The sequence below is a fragment of the Heliconius melpomene genome, chromosome 13 (genome assembly GCF_056956725.1).
Source record: "Heliconius melpomene rosina isolate 202511_hmr_F chromosome 13, ASM5695672v1, whole genome shotgun sequence".
NCBI lineage: Eukaryota > Metazoa > Arthropoda > Insecta > Lepidoptera > Nymphalidae > Heliconius > Heliconius melpomene.
The window spans coordinates 504,489-520,013 of NC_140401.1; the positions used below are offsets into that span (position 1 = coordinate 504,489).

General features: G+C 34.9%; 1 protein-coding gene and 1 long non-coding RNA gene across 2 annotated transcripts in view; one reads left to right on the plus strand and one right to left on the minus strand.

Moving 5' to 3' along the window:
- Positions 1-15,525, plus strand: part of LOC146532374 (uncharacterized) — a 131,344-nt gene that overhangs the window by 51,031 nt on the left and 64,788 nt on the right. The gene's annotated exons all lie outside the window — the stretch shown is intronic.
- Positions 1,557-15,525, minus strand: part of LOC146532375 (neuropeptide FF receptor 2-like) — a 44,416-nt gene continuing 30,447 nt past the window's right edge. Inside the window, exons 6-9 of the mRNA XM_085196679.1 lie at positions 12,308-12,476; positions 6,825-6,940; positions 2,496-2,576; positions 1,557-1,820 (exon numbers count right to left, since the gene is read on the minus strand). Coding sequence (XP_085052805.1) covers positions 1,644-1,820; positions 2,496-2,576; positions 6,825-6,940; positions 12,308-12,476 — 543 coding nt within the window. The 3' untranslated portion in view covers positions 1,557-1,643. The remainder of the gene's footprint in view (positions 1,821-2,495; positions 2,577-6,824; positions 6,941-12,307; positions 12,477-15,525) is intronic.

The window sequence follows — 15,525 nt, forward strand, 5'->3', positions numbered from 1 at the left end:
TTGTAACAACTTCTAAAGTACTTATTAAAATGAAAAACAGAAAAGACAGTTTTGATCTACATTAAATGGCCAACGTAACTAATATACTTATTTATATGCTGAGAGTAAGGGATAAGTGAAACTTGACTCGATACAGTTGATGTGTGAACGGCGTGATGTGTCAATAATTAAATGCGTTTTTCTCTAAAACTATTCGCAATTTCGAAATAGTTTAAAAAGCAAATTTTATCTTCGTTTAAAGTAAAAATTTAATAAAGTATTTTAAAGGATAAGGATTAATACCATTATGGAGAAATATCCCTCACAATAAAAAATATATTGAAAGTACTATTTTTAGACAGAAATATGATCACTACACGTTATTCTTAAAAGATACGAATATGCCATCGCGGACTTTTTTGTAGATCTTATTAAGAGGAACAATACTCCAGTACATTTTTTTCATGTAGTATTTACCATTAAAGCAGCGCATGCGCCAAAGTGTCTCAGCGGGTAGGACTTTATACACATTTATGGTATTTATGTTAATTTACATAAGAATGTACAAATAATAAACTATATATAAACCTTCCCTGAGAAATACTCGACCTAATGGTGAAAACCGCATCCAAATCCGTTGGATGGTTTAGAAGAAGAAGAGTTAGAAAGTTCAGACAGACACAAAAAGCGACTTTGTTTTATAAGATATAGGATAGGATAGGATATATAAAATCGAAAGGTCACTCACTCATCAAGAAATCTCAGAAATTACATGTGCTAGGAATCTCAAATTTTGCATAGGAGTTATTTATTTATTTATTAGGAGTTATATATTATTTTATTAGGAGTTATTTAGGACGTAGGTGCTCGCTAAGGCGGGTTGTTTTTGGGGTTGAAAGTTTGTATGAAACTTCGTTACTACAAATACTAGGAGTGCAAACGTGCACGTTGTTTGTTCGATTCCCACACAGAGTAATTTATTAGACACTGAAATTTCTCAAAATTGGAGAAAAGGAAGTCTTAACACAAGGTTCACTTACTGTGCTTTAAATGGAATTCAGGATGAAAGTAAAAAAAAATGTTCGAAAATCATTAATATTTTTCAGCTTTTCATCATGTAAGCGTATCTAAACCTAAGTGCTCTCAATAAATAGGTACGTGTATAATATGAATAGACTTTATCATTAATAATTCAAGAGGATTACGTTAATTAATTTAAATATTTTTATAAGAAAAAATACATCTTTGGATCTCTTATTAATAAAGATTATAATTATTAAGAAAAATATTTTTTTACTTAGACATTTAATATAATTGGTAAAATTAATAGGTAATTGTCGCTTTTCCCGCATTTGAAAACTATCTAGTACAATACAGAAATTATATATTTAAAGACCACCGTGCTACAACGTCTAACGGTAAGCGGGATGGTTGTGGGTTCAATTCCACATTCCCACACTCCCCACGCCACGTTTTATGGTTTATGGTGGTATACACCACCACCCACACAAAATCTTAACTAATTTTTGAAATTTAAAGAAAAATTATTACAAAAGAGAAAAATTAAAACGAATATATATTATTTTAATCAATATAATTATTATATTGAGGAATAATCTTACACATAATATTTACATATAAACTACAATTACATTTATACACAATTAACGTTTATAATCAATATGTCCGTGTCGCTGAAGCATTTCCACTGAGAGCGCGTGCGCGGGCGCAGTCCGGCGAGAGGATCGAGTCACGTGACTGAGTTGGGTAGTGGCTCGCGTCTCTATGCCTCGCGCCGAGGGCGCGCCGTGAGCGTGGCCGTTGTAGCGTAGGTTGTTCATCTGTTGTAGATAAATGTTCTGATTAGATACATCAATGAACTTGCAATGTATCAGATATGAAAGGAAAAACGGACAATAGTTCTACAGTAGTATATTACTAAGTTCGAATCTTTAAAAGAATGCCGTTAGGCTTTCAATAAATATCATATTATACTCTTTAAGTAATGCATTAATACATTCACTTATCTACCCTAAACTAGTAGGGAAGTTAAAAAGTCTTGCTATTTCGTCTATAAAGGTACGTACTTCATAAAATGTATTACAGTTATTTTACATTTTTATTTAGCTTCAGTTGTACACACATAGAAAAGAAGGAAGAGGGACAATACGAGAATATCGTTTCCCACTTTCCACCAAATTTTCTAAAAGAATTTCTTTCACGTTAATTGGCGAAACTCAACGCCGCGTTTTGACTTGTTACAATAGCGAAGAAACGAAAATATTAAACATTTCATTTCCTTGAGTGTAAATTAAAACAACCTGCCGCACTCTTGTACTCCGTCACCACAACTAATCTTAATTTACATGTTTTTTATAATCTAATGACATCTAAACCGAACTTTAAGCAAAACCCGGCCGAAAGTAAAATAACGTTCCTTTGAAACGAAAATTCTCTCTCATTTCTTGAGTTAATAAAGTAGCCTATAAATTATAATTTAATTAAATCCAACTCACTTGTAAATAGCACCGCTTGTGCGGCTCGTGATAAAGTTCATAGTCACTCGAGGATCCGTCAGGCTTTTGAGTACAGCGCCACTGGAATAACATAGATTTGATTTTATTGTGTAATTAAATATGTTAATAAACATATTATAGTTACATACATATTATTAGTTAAAAAAACTGGTTCACGCTTCCCGCATCTAAGGACACTCCGCTTTCCACATTTCGTAAAATTTTGACTATATTGCGTGGCGAGTGTGTGCCATATTAGCAAAGCAGTAAACGAAAATAATTCAATTAATTGAACCTACAACATTTAGAGTCAGATCCTGCGTCGCTGCGTCACGACAGCATATAATACATTTTATTAAGCGTCACGCTGTATCCCGCCCGTAGCATGATAGAGAACAGGAACCTGGGATACCACTGTTTAGACACCCCGTTCCCATTAAAACGGGAAGTGTTTTTTTCCAAATTCTGGGGGCATTCCGTGCGCGCTTTGCTTTGTTACCAGGGCGAAGAAAAAAAATTTAAATATATTTTTAATATCCTTAAGTGGAAATCGAACCAACAACCTACTGCGCTTACAGTCGTACGCTTGTGTCGCTGCGCCATGAATGGCCTCTATCTTATTAGAGCAGGAAAAATAGAATAATTAATTTCCTCAATTGATGATCGACACCACCACTATCACGCTTACGGCCACATACGGTTCATATTTCAATTTAACAAGGCAATAAGCAATTAGGGATTCGACTTGACTTGTGAATTGTATTGGAATAACTTTATGTATGTTAATTCTATGATACCAAACTTTAAAGGGAAATATTATTGTTATCTGAAACAACCAACATACCTACCAGGATTCTGATACAATTTAATTAATAATTTAGTTAGGTTTATTTGCTTTAGCTTTGTATATTTACATTTATGCGAAATAATCAAAATATACAAATTAAATGCACATAATACATTTATGTACCTATAGGGGCCAATCGTGGCGCAGGGACGTGTGACTGAAAATGCGACTAGTTGTGGGTTCGATCCCACTCAAATAAAATATTTATTCAAATTTATATCTTAGTTTCTTCGGTCTAGTGTCGGAGCAAAGATAGCTTAAATACCAAAACATAATACGGTTGTAAGGGAGTTTGCAGAATGTGAAGTACTTTATTGTAAGTTTACATAGGAATTGATAACTTCTTTGAGACTTTGCCTACTAAATACAAGACAAAGTCTAAATCTTGCATTTTGAAAACGTTTTTTCAAATACTGGTATTGTATGAAAACATGAAAACTTGTCAATAAGTTATATGAGCAAATATGAGGAAGTTAGGCATAGTGAACGAGGGGAAATGGATACCATAGCATTTAACGTCATAGTCTAGGCATAAAGCGGAGAGTAAGAGAGAACTGTGCAGAATAAATAAAAACAAACTACCCATCGTAGAGCAATACGACAGCGTCGGACTGTAAACACAGTTGCACAACTCCACTCGAATTAATAATCTATATATATAAAAGGACTTGTCCTCACTGACTGAGGTAAGACGCACGCACAGCCGTAACCGCTGATGGTAGAAACGTGAAATTTGGAGAAATGTTTACTTTCGTAATCTGGACATCCACTAAGAAGGGATTTTGGAAAATTTTAACCCTAAAGGGGGCGAAATAGGGGTTGAAAGTTAGTATGGAAAAAAATTTAAATCGGCACTGATTCTTATAAAATTTGAAATTCAGACTCTTAAAAGTACAGGGTGAGTCATATTGAACTTTCCGGTTTTGGAAGGACGTTGCACGAAGAAGGGAAGGAGTAGAAGGGTGGGGATGGTGTCATTAGACGCGCCATGACATGCAGTTTTAGTGTGAGCAATGATCCCCCGCACTGCTGTTTTGATCTTCAGTGATGAGGCACATTTTCACCTCGCTGGAACTGTCAACAAACAGAATTTTCGATACTGGGCTGAGAATAACCCACGAAACCTACACGAACGACCACTTCACAGCCCTCGAGTGACAGTGTGGTGCGCTATTGCAGAGTTTGGTGTGTGGGGTCCCTATTTTTTTGAAGAAGATGGTCAAGTCGTCACAGTTACCTCTGCTCGGTATTGCGACATGCTTGAAACTTTTCTGAAACCGAAATTGGAGGAATTAACGCAGAATCATGACAACGATAACATCTGGTTCCAACAAGATGGTGCTACAGCCCATACATCCAGGCGTTCAATGGAAATCCTGCGACAAATGTTTCCCGGTCATCTCATTTCTTTGCGAGGTGACGTTGGGTGGCCGCCGAGATCACCTGATTTAACCCCCTGCGATTTCTTTCTCTGGGGTTACCTGAAGGAAAAGGTGTACACGCATCGTCCCCGAACCATCGATGAACTGAAGGCTGCAATCACGGAAGAAATCAATGCTATTCCGCTGAATATGACTCGACGAGTAATGGACAACTTCCGGGAAAGGCTTCAGCAGTGTGTGGTCAATGGAGGTAGACATTTACAGGATATCATTTTTAAAACCAACTAAATTAAAACTGCATGTTATGTGCTTTCAAACAATAAAATAATTTTTACTGCATGTCGCTTTGTTTTTAATACACACCTTATTGAAATCGGAAAGTTCAATATGACTCACCCTGTATTTAATTGAACACGTGTTTCATGGTTTTCTACAATTCCTTCCATAAGGGGTTGAAAGTTTGTATAGAAAAATTCTTAAATCGCCACCGATTTTTATAAAATTTGATATTTAGACTCTTAAAAATATTTCATTGAACACATGTTTCATGGTTTATTAGAATTCACCCCCTTAATACGTAAGCGAAGCTGCGCGCGTCCGCTAGTCAGTAATAAAAATATTTTTATTTCTTCGCTCCGGTAGTTCTACAAGATCTAGTAGATCTGTTGAGTTTCGATATTCAATAAACGATATCTCGAAAATGAGGGAGAAAGTGAGAAACGGAGTCTTCGCACTTGGTTCACGCTATCGATTCGGCTATGAGGAAAACAACGTGAAGCTATTTAAAAGAAACAAGAATGTAATCTTGTGTCTTTCTTACTCTAAAGTCTCGACTAGTAATGTCTATTTAAATAAAATGTTTATTTTAAATAATCCGACAAGCAGGAGAGTCAAAGGCATATCAATTACGTTTTCAAAGGTCATATGAGTTTTTGTAAACATATTATGATTAATTAAATCTTTTATTTACTCTATTTTTATAAAAATGTACATATATTTAACAAAGTTTGATAGAGGCTTTGACTATGGTTTCGATTCCCACTCAGGATAATGAATAAGTTTGTTTATTTGGCTCTAGTAACAAGACGACGCTACATAGAGTTCCGCCAATTAACACGCAATGTATCAAAAATGAGCTAGCGGGTTAGCAAAGAGTCATAAAATTAGATTGTCTCTAATTACTCTGCTGCATGCGGGATACAGCGTGAAGCTGTATGGTTTTATTGCACGTGCAAAACAATTTTGTACATGGTGGAAAACAACGGTCTCTATAATGAACTTCTATTATTCTATCCATCCAATATCCGCAGTGCTGGACTCTTGGAACTCAATTATAAAGTGGCCAAGTATTGCCTTAGTTCGAGGTATTATTTTGAAACTAATTGTAGTTTTGCATTGCATTACTATAATAACTTTTATAAAAGAAAGTAGAGTACGAAATATATGAAATTGATATATATTTGGAAAACTATATGTTTTTATTTCCTTAGTGTTAGTTTGACACTTTAAAATAAAAGTCTTCTCCACAATTTACACATAAAAAAATAACTAAAACAGCATATTTTCTAAAGTATAAATAAGTGTACTTTTGCACTAGGATGAAGTACTAAAAAAGAACCAGCTCTACAAAACAATGTTAAGAGTCTCGTGAAAAAAATATTTTCATTGCCTTGCTCTAGTGACGAGGCACAGAACTGCGTTATATTTCGCTGCTCAATACGCACTACCTCAATATTTCGGCGAAAATTGAGGAATGGAAATTTGTTAATGAGGAACGAAATTTTAACTCTAGGTTTGGAACCCTGAAAGGTTTCCTCTGCCTGCCCTTCTTCGTGCGGGATGCAGCTTGAAGCTACAAAAACGGATGATAAGTAAGCAATTACAACAATATGATATGACAGATAATGGAGCCAGGATATCAGATCTTTTGGTCGATTAGAACTTTTCAGAGGTTACTAGTGAACCACTCAAGCCTAGACTCACATTTGTTTAATTTGTATCTTCAAGCGTATATTTTTTAAGAGTTTTTTTGAATTGTCTTTAAAACATACGATGTTATGATTAGATCTCATAGAGTGGTCTATACCTATACCCACGTACCGTGAACTTAGTTTGCTGGCACATCGCACGTCCACACAGCAGTTTATGCACCGAGCGCTGGAAGTTTCTGGTCATGAGGCAATACACTATAGGATTGACAGCTGAATTAGCGTGACCTGTGAGTTGGAGAAAAAAACAATAAATTTTCGTAGTAGTTATGAGTTTGATTTCAAAGTAAGATATTTGTAGTGTCCGTGTGAATTAAATTCTCTTGACGGACTCTTTTTTACACTTTTATTGTAGTATAGATAGATAGATGATACGCGCGAACGAAATTGCGGGCACTGCTTGTTAATATACCTATATATGTACCTATGCAATAAACGAAAACATGAAAACATAAAAACGGCTCATTCCCACTTAGGGGAGAGGCTTTGTTCTGTTTTCTCGCTGTGGTAACAAAATAAAGCGCAGCGTTGAGCTAAGTTTATTAAGTAGCTAAACTCAAAAATTATCTTGAGGATAGAAATATCTCTAGTGGACATTAAGATACCTCTGTCTACTCTGAAACATATACAGCGTAAAGATAAATTTAAATAAAATATGTATTTAACCTTTAAGTATGGACGTCGGGTCTGACAGACCAGACAGTTCTACGAATTTTACAAATCGGCCACTTCTCGGTGACCTCCGCCACCGAGTCTCTCAGTACCTTTCGTGTTAATGACAAAATGAATGTAGATAGCAGTGGTTGTGTCTCTGGGTTCAAAACACGTGAGTATTTAACTTTCTAAACGAGGCCTGGGTCTGTCAGACCCGACGTCCATGTTTCCCATACATGAATGATTTCAAAACGCCATATATTTTTATAATATTACAAAATATACTTTAATATTTTAATTGTATTATTTGTATTCAAATGTTTTTATTGTTTTATATCATATATTATTTGGCATTGTTTGTTATATATTTTAGTAATATAAATATAATTTACCTAAAAAAGATTAATTTTTTTTAGTTTTTATGATAAAATGGAAAAAAATGATCGACCTAGCACGTTAGGGACAAAAATATTGGTACTTTATAATCAACATCAAACAAAAGAATTGGACGACGACATTTTATAAAGAAAATAACACTTTATCACATAAAAAGACGCGTTTCGTATACTAAACTACTCTAAGAATTGAGAATGACTTTGACTCGCGTTTCGCGATCTGATCTATCATTTATTGAACATGAAGCAAAAAAAAATAGTTTTGGGATCTTAAAAAACATGTACACTTTGCCCCCAAAAGATATATAGAAACACAACACATACTTATGTTGACTGCAATCGTTCTGTTTGCCTACAATGTTGAAAGCCATTGTGTATCGATGTTCAATAATACCTTATCTTGAGGTGTTGTCAAAATTTTTATTTTATAACATAAGATGTAATTTCTTTATTTTTTTTATTTGTTAGACTTTATATTTTGTTAAAAAAATATTTATTTTATTATCTGTCTTTTTTTTATAGTATTATTTTCTTAAGAGTCATCCCATGTGGCCTAAGACTGAAATTGTGACTTTAAGTTACTTAAATCGTTGTGATGCGTAAACTTTAATAAAAAGTGATTTTATTTATATTGATTTTGCTTGATTTGAGGCTATTCATGTAAACTAAAACATAAAATTGTCTTCTTCCTTTAAAACACAGCCGGAATATGACCAATAAATACACTGGTCTGACAGACCCGACGTCCATATGTATGTTATAAAAAAATCACGTCCATAGTTAAAGGTTAATGTGTTTTACGACATAAAAAAGGGTAAACCAAGTAGTCGGGGTCGCTTGAGTGGTTTTATTGCGGTACCGATGTCGAATAGTAAACATGGCATCCTTATCCGTTCACGCGCGCTTGTTCAGAACATAAGTGTTATACTAAAATATAGGAACAAAATAGTTTTTTGTAGAGCCCACTGTAGTATAGTGGGTCGGACCGTACACGTAATTGAGAGTTTAATCTCATATCATAGGAATTATTATATTAAAAAAAAAAAACGCTGTATGCCAAACATATTATGGCAGGGTAAGCTAGTTCTTGAGGCAGTGTATGTTGAGAAGCGGAACTTAACGCTGCGCACTGCCTTGTACCCAGAGCGATAATATTTCACTCCTCCGAGTGGGAACTAAACTTACAACCGTCGCATAAGAGACATTACTTTAATTCCCTAGTTCTGATACACGTAAGCCTTCCTCTTGAAACACTGTGTCTATTTGTAAAAGCCGTGCTAAAATTGGTAGCATAACATTTTAAAAGATATATTTAAAAAAAAATGCAAAAAATATTAAGCAAGTGGATAAGAATTAGACGTAGCTTACTATAAAAACCTGTGGCTTACTGAGCACTCTTGGACTGATTCCAAGAAATCTAAGTGGATTTGAATCCCGCTACGTTTATTTTTTTTAGAATTCTTTTTCTAAAAATATTTTTCTTTTCTTAGACTTGAAAATATTAAAAATATAGCTTGAAAGACTTCAGCATACATCCCTGTGATATGACTCTGTCTTGTACCATGTACATATGTACGACGAAAAAAAGTTATAAAACCAAACAAATTACTATTTTTAACGTAGTTGAACAAGGTTCAGTGTTGGAGAGCTATAAAAATAAGTGTCCCAATTGAGTATCTCGTAAAGGCCAAGCCCAAACCATTATTTGCAGAAAATGACAATTTTAACCCTTAGTTTGCCTTAAAAAGATCTTGTAGACTGGAATTATTTGTTTATGTAAGTATAGTAAAATTTTTGTACTTGTATATTTGATTCCTACTAGAGGAATAATACTTTTTAACTAGTAGCTATTTTTTATATTTTAATCTAGATTAAAATTAAAAGGATATGTCTACAATTTCAATACAAAATTTGATAATAAGAAAAGTTGTAATCAGATTAAGTAACAGTGATTTGTAATATTACACTTTTGTTGGCACGACGGTATAAGATATCTTATTTAAAACTAAAATAAAAATTTCATTTAAATTTGAATACATTACAAGAGATATGAAATAAAATATTTTAACAATTTGTTGAGTATTAAGTATTATTTTATTTGATAATTTATTTTAGCTTCACTATATCCCGCCCATAGCAAGCCAGCTGGTATCTGACTGTAAACAGGACAGTTGTCGATTCATAGTATATGTCAGTAAGAATATGAACGTTATGACTCTAATTATGTGCCCAATTTTCAAGACACTTTAAGAAATGATAAGTGACTAGGTTCCCTCTCTCTCTAGGTGTCCACTCTACTATGCTGGATACAGCGTGGAGCTACTAGGATAATAATTATTATTGGGTTTTGTTTTTTGTACTAAAAAAAAATACATTTATATTTTTCGCCAAGAAATTCCAGTTTGTTTTCGGTTATTTCGAAACTTGTAATAAAAGGCCTGACTTTCTTCACCACCATATCAACGATACCCAAACTCAAAATATTCTTCATTCAATTATGGCATTAGTGGCCCAGAAATCAGAACTGCTGAGAAGAGCCGGCAAAAAATCAACAGCTGCTCTTTCTAAAATATAATTTACTTTAGAATAAAGATAAGATACGTGTTTAAACTTTACCAAAAGCGTTTATCTTTTCCAAAGCTCGCGTGACTATAGATACAAATATGTTATTAGCTACTTGCCAATAGTTCACAGCAAAGTGCGACGAGACAGCGAAACAAGATTGATCTATTAAAAAAACAATTAACTATGTCCGACAGTAATCATTTGTTGTTAATGACTTCTTCTCTATTCTTTAAATAGTGACACATTGAACTACAAAAAATATTTTTCAAATGTTGATTAGCTTTCTTTTCACTTCCTTGTTTTGCTAAAAAAACACAGCATGACTTTTCCCCAGGCAATGCCATGAAAATTGGACGGAAAGTGGAGAATGAAGAGTCTTAAGTCTTAACTTAAGCAATAACAGCTTCATATCCTGTAAATAATAAAGAAAGTCCCACAATTAAAAAAGACAGTATAAAACAAACAATAAGCTCAAGCTGGTCGCAAAAACGAAATAGCCTCATATTTGAGAAAACTACAATAAGTTTTAATGTTACCAATTTATTTTATTAAGAAAATAATATCTTTTGTGTGAGGCCAATCTTGTGGCAGGAGCACAAGCTTACGACTGTAAATGTTACAGGTTGAGGATTCGATTCCCACTTGAAATTGAATATTGAATACATTCATTATCTCGCTCTGGTAACGCGACAAAAAGCGGCGTTGAGTTCCGTCACTCAACATGCAATGCACTCAGAATTTGGCGAAAAGTTTAGAATGGAAGTGATTAGCCATAGATAACCGAGTGTTAATATACTCTGCTCATTTTTAACCGACTTCTGTAAGAAAAGGAGGTTATCAATTCGACTGTATTATTTTTTTTTTTTATGTTTGTTACCTCATAACTTTTAACTGGGTGGACCGATTTTGGTATATTTTTTTTATTTGAAAGGTATAGCTTCTCGAATGGTCCCATTTTTTTTTGGTCCATGTCTGACAATGGTATCCATGAGAAAATCACATAAGTCTTAAATTTGCATTATGCATGTGCGCGACTAATAGCCGAATAACTCAATGTCGCGCCAACCGATTTTGATGATTCTTTTATTATTTGAAAGGATACATTTCAAGGATAATTTGGTGAAAGTTTGGTTAGGTTTCGATTATGGAATCCGGAGAAAATTGAGAAAGTTTGTTTTTTTTGGTAAAAAATTAATTATACTGTAATAGTTACAAGCAAAAACTTTTTAAATTGATGTCAGAAGTGAGATTCCTGATCGTTGCATTTCTTTTCAACCAATCTCAAAAAAGAAGATGTTCTCATTTTCAACTTCAAAAAAGGGAGATTCCGAATTCACCCGAATACTTTTTATGTTTGTTCTTGTCAATATACCAAAATGTAACTTTGCACAAAAATAATAGCTAATTAAATGAAGTTTTACATAGAACAATCACAACCACTCGTTGACAACCACTACTACCACCATCACCACTCGTTCAAGAAGCATCATTTTAAGATCTACCCATCACTAAAAATCGTAAATAAATTAATTTTTAACAAAAACAAAAACCGACTTCTAACAACGAACTAAAAAGTGAAAAATAATTTTACAAAGATTTTATAATTTTGAAGTCGGTGTCAAACTAATGCTACAACACCTTTACTACAATATCTAATTACTAAGCCTGTTTGTTTCACTTTTTAGTTCGTTGTTAGAAGTCGGTTTTTGTTTTTGTTAAAAATTAATTTATTTCCCCCAATTCTAAATATAATTTTTACAGAGTGAACCTACACGTAAATTAAATTTATTTCCTCAATTATTATGTTTTGTGCTATATCCCACACATATAACAGGCTAGGCAGGGATCCTGGAATGTAGTGTTAAGGTACTACGTTCCTAATAAGACACTTCCGTTCTCTACTTTCTGAGGAAATTAAAATATTAAATATTTAATTTTTCACGAGTCGGACCCTAAAAACAATAAAAAAATTAAGACTTACCAACAAACAAAGCATACGGTAGGTACATGCTCAAATCCTTAGGATTGACCGCGTTGATGTCTAGAAGGAGCTGCATTATGTTGTACGGCATCCAGCAAAGTGCGAATAGAACAGCCAGGAGAAGTAGTATCCATGCCACTCTTTTTCTCTCTTTCATTAGTCTTAGACCCTAGAACAAAAATTTATAAAACTGTAATTGGTTCGTTACTTATAATTATTTGTATTATTGCATCGTTGAGTGCAGCATTTTGTAAGAGTTGTAAGTTCAATCTCCACTCGAAGGAATGGTTATTTCTTTTTAGCTCTGGTAAGAAGACAAAGCGAGGCGTTGAGTTTTGTCTCAACACGCAATGTCTCGAAACTGGAGCGGGCACTGGTTAACAGCCTGTTTTAGGACGACGTTTTCTCGGCCTATTTCTCTACATGTAAGAAAAAAACGTGGAACTAGAAGAAAAAAGTTCGTTTTAATTTGTATATTTAAAAAAACCAAGTAAGTGCGACTTAAACTCTCCCACAGAGGCTTCTGTACCTATTACAAAATTGTAGGTCAACGAATAGTACTTATAAAAGTTAACAAATGATAAACACATTATCCTCCTTTGCGTCGCGCAGTCAGTTAAAAAAGACTTATAAGACGACGAAAAGTGGCAGTGAATATTAAAAACACTTAAACAACAGCTTCTTATAAACAAGTAAAGAATCGACATTTGTTAGTGTTTTCTATTTTAAGTTATAACTACTATTTCAGTCAGTGGGGGTCTCGCTACTACCCATCATAAACCATAGTTAAGCTCTTAAGTAACTTTTAGACTGAAATATTGGTTGAAATGTATTATTCACATAATGCTATTATTATTAAAATGTTAGTAATTTGGGAAATGCAATGTTTTAACATTAGCCTACCTTCAACTACCCTGCGGGATCTGTGTGCGTTTTATATACGGGTACAGCGTAAAGCAACAAAAAATATTTATCTAACGTCGTATATAAAAGAGTATGTAGGAAACTGTTCTGTATCGTAAATCTGTAGTTAGTAATAAACCAGTCTGCGTTGAGCTGTCGTGTCTCATTGACGTGTCCCTAAACACAACAGTGGCGACGAGGATCATTTACTTACACGTGTTAGTTCGAAATTAATAACAATGCCTATTGGACGAGTTGAACCATATAATTTAGGAAATGGCAATTGGGACGCTTATGTTCGACGAGTGAATCAGTTTATTATGTTGAATAACATAGATAAGTCATTGGAAGTGGCCACGTTGGTAACAGTAGTGGGTGCGGAATGCTACGATTTAATGTGCGATTTATGTGCTCCCAGCATACCTGAAACAAAATCTTACGACGACCTTGTAAAGTTAGTAAAGGAACATTTAGAACCAGAACGGTCCGAGATCGCGGAGAGGCACATTTTTCGCCAACGTGTGCAAAGACAAGGAGAAAGTATTCGCGAATACCTACAAGCATTAAAACATTTTGCGAAAACGTGCAACTTTGGTTCTTGTTTAGAAGTATGTTTGCGGGATCAATTTGTTTCTGGACTGTTCGATGAAGATATGCGATCAAGAATCTTCGCAGAGAGTAAGTTAGACTACAAGCGAGCGGTGGAATTGGCATTGGCGCTCGAGGCGGCGGAGCGGCACGCGGTTACGGCTAGAGCTTCAGGCAACTCGGCTAGCGCGCAATCCAGCGCGCCTCCGCTCGATGACGACGGCTTGCACCGGATCGGCGCGGGCGCAGCCGGTCCGCGGGCACGTGGTGGCACCGGCGGCGGCGGCGGTGGCGGCGGCACGAGCGTGAGCCGCTCGGACCGTACATGCTCGCGGTGCGGTAAATTCGGTCATGCTGAAGGCAAGTGTCGTTTTAAGCATTACAACTGTGATGCGTGTGGTAAAAAGGGCCACTTAAAAATAGTATGTAAAAATACTTCCGTTAGGAAGGGCTATAAAAATCAGTTTTTTTTAAATGAGTCCGATGCTGAGGATGATAATTGTAACTTTTATAATTTAGTTATTAATAATGACGACGACGGACCGTTCTATATTAATTTAATGGTGGAAAATATTAAATGTAAATTTGAAATTGACACGGGATGCAAAATATCTATAATTTCTAAACATTATTATGATGAGAACTTCTCAAATATTCCAATTGAAAGTAAAATTCTTAATTTAAAATCATATACGGGTGACGTTATCGAGACTCTCGGGTACATTGTTGTTAATGTTTGTTGCGGTAATCATTACGCGAAGCTTAATTTATATATTATTAAAAATGGCGGGCCTCCTCTGATGGGACGCGCCTGGATTAAAGACTTGAAGTTAGCTGTAGTAGAATGCCATAATTTATCGTATGAGGACTCGATGGCGACATCGTTACGTAATGAATTTCCGAATGTTTTCGCTAAGGGGCTAGGAACATTCAAATCTAAGTTTAGATTGTATTTAAAAGATATTACACCGGTATTTGTTAAAGCGCGGCCATTGCCTCTGGCTTTGCGGCAGCCTGTAGAAGAGGAGCTCAACCGGTTGCAAAGGGAAGGTGTGATTTTTAAAGTAGAACGGTCAGACTACGGTACCCCTATCGTACCGGTGGTTAAAAGTAATGGTAGTATTAGGTTGTGTGGTGATTATAAAATAACCATTAACCCATTATTGAAGGATTATCATTACCCTTTGCCACGGATTGAGGACCTATTTGCAGTTTTAGGGGGAGGTGAGCAGTATACTAAATTGGACCTGTCTAACGCCTTTCAACAATGTATTTTGCATGAGGAGTCACAGCCGATGACGGCGATTACAACACATGTTGGTACTTTTGTTTATAAAAGGGTTCCATTTGGAATAAAATGTATTCCCGAAAATTTTCAAAAAATCATGGAGGAGACATTGAGTGGATTGCCGTCAACGGCAGTTTTTGCGGATGACATATGTATTACTGGTAAAAATAAGGATGTGCATTTGTCCAATTTAAAAGCAGTACTACAAAGACTTAGTGAAAACGGCTTAAGAATTAACTTTTCTAAGTGTAAATTTTTCAGGGACAGTGTCACTTATTTAGGATATAAAATCGATAAGTTTGGTTTGCATACCGACAAAAAAAAAATTGAGGCAATTGTAGCTGCACCTCCTCCAATTAATATTACTCAACTTAAAAGTTTTATGGGACTTGTAAACTTTTATGCCAAATTTTGTATGAACATGAGCGATATTCTCAAA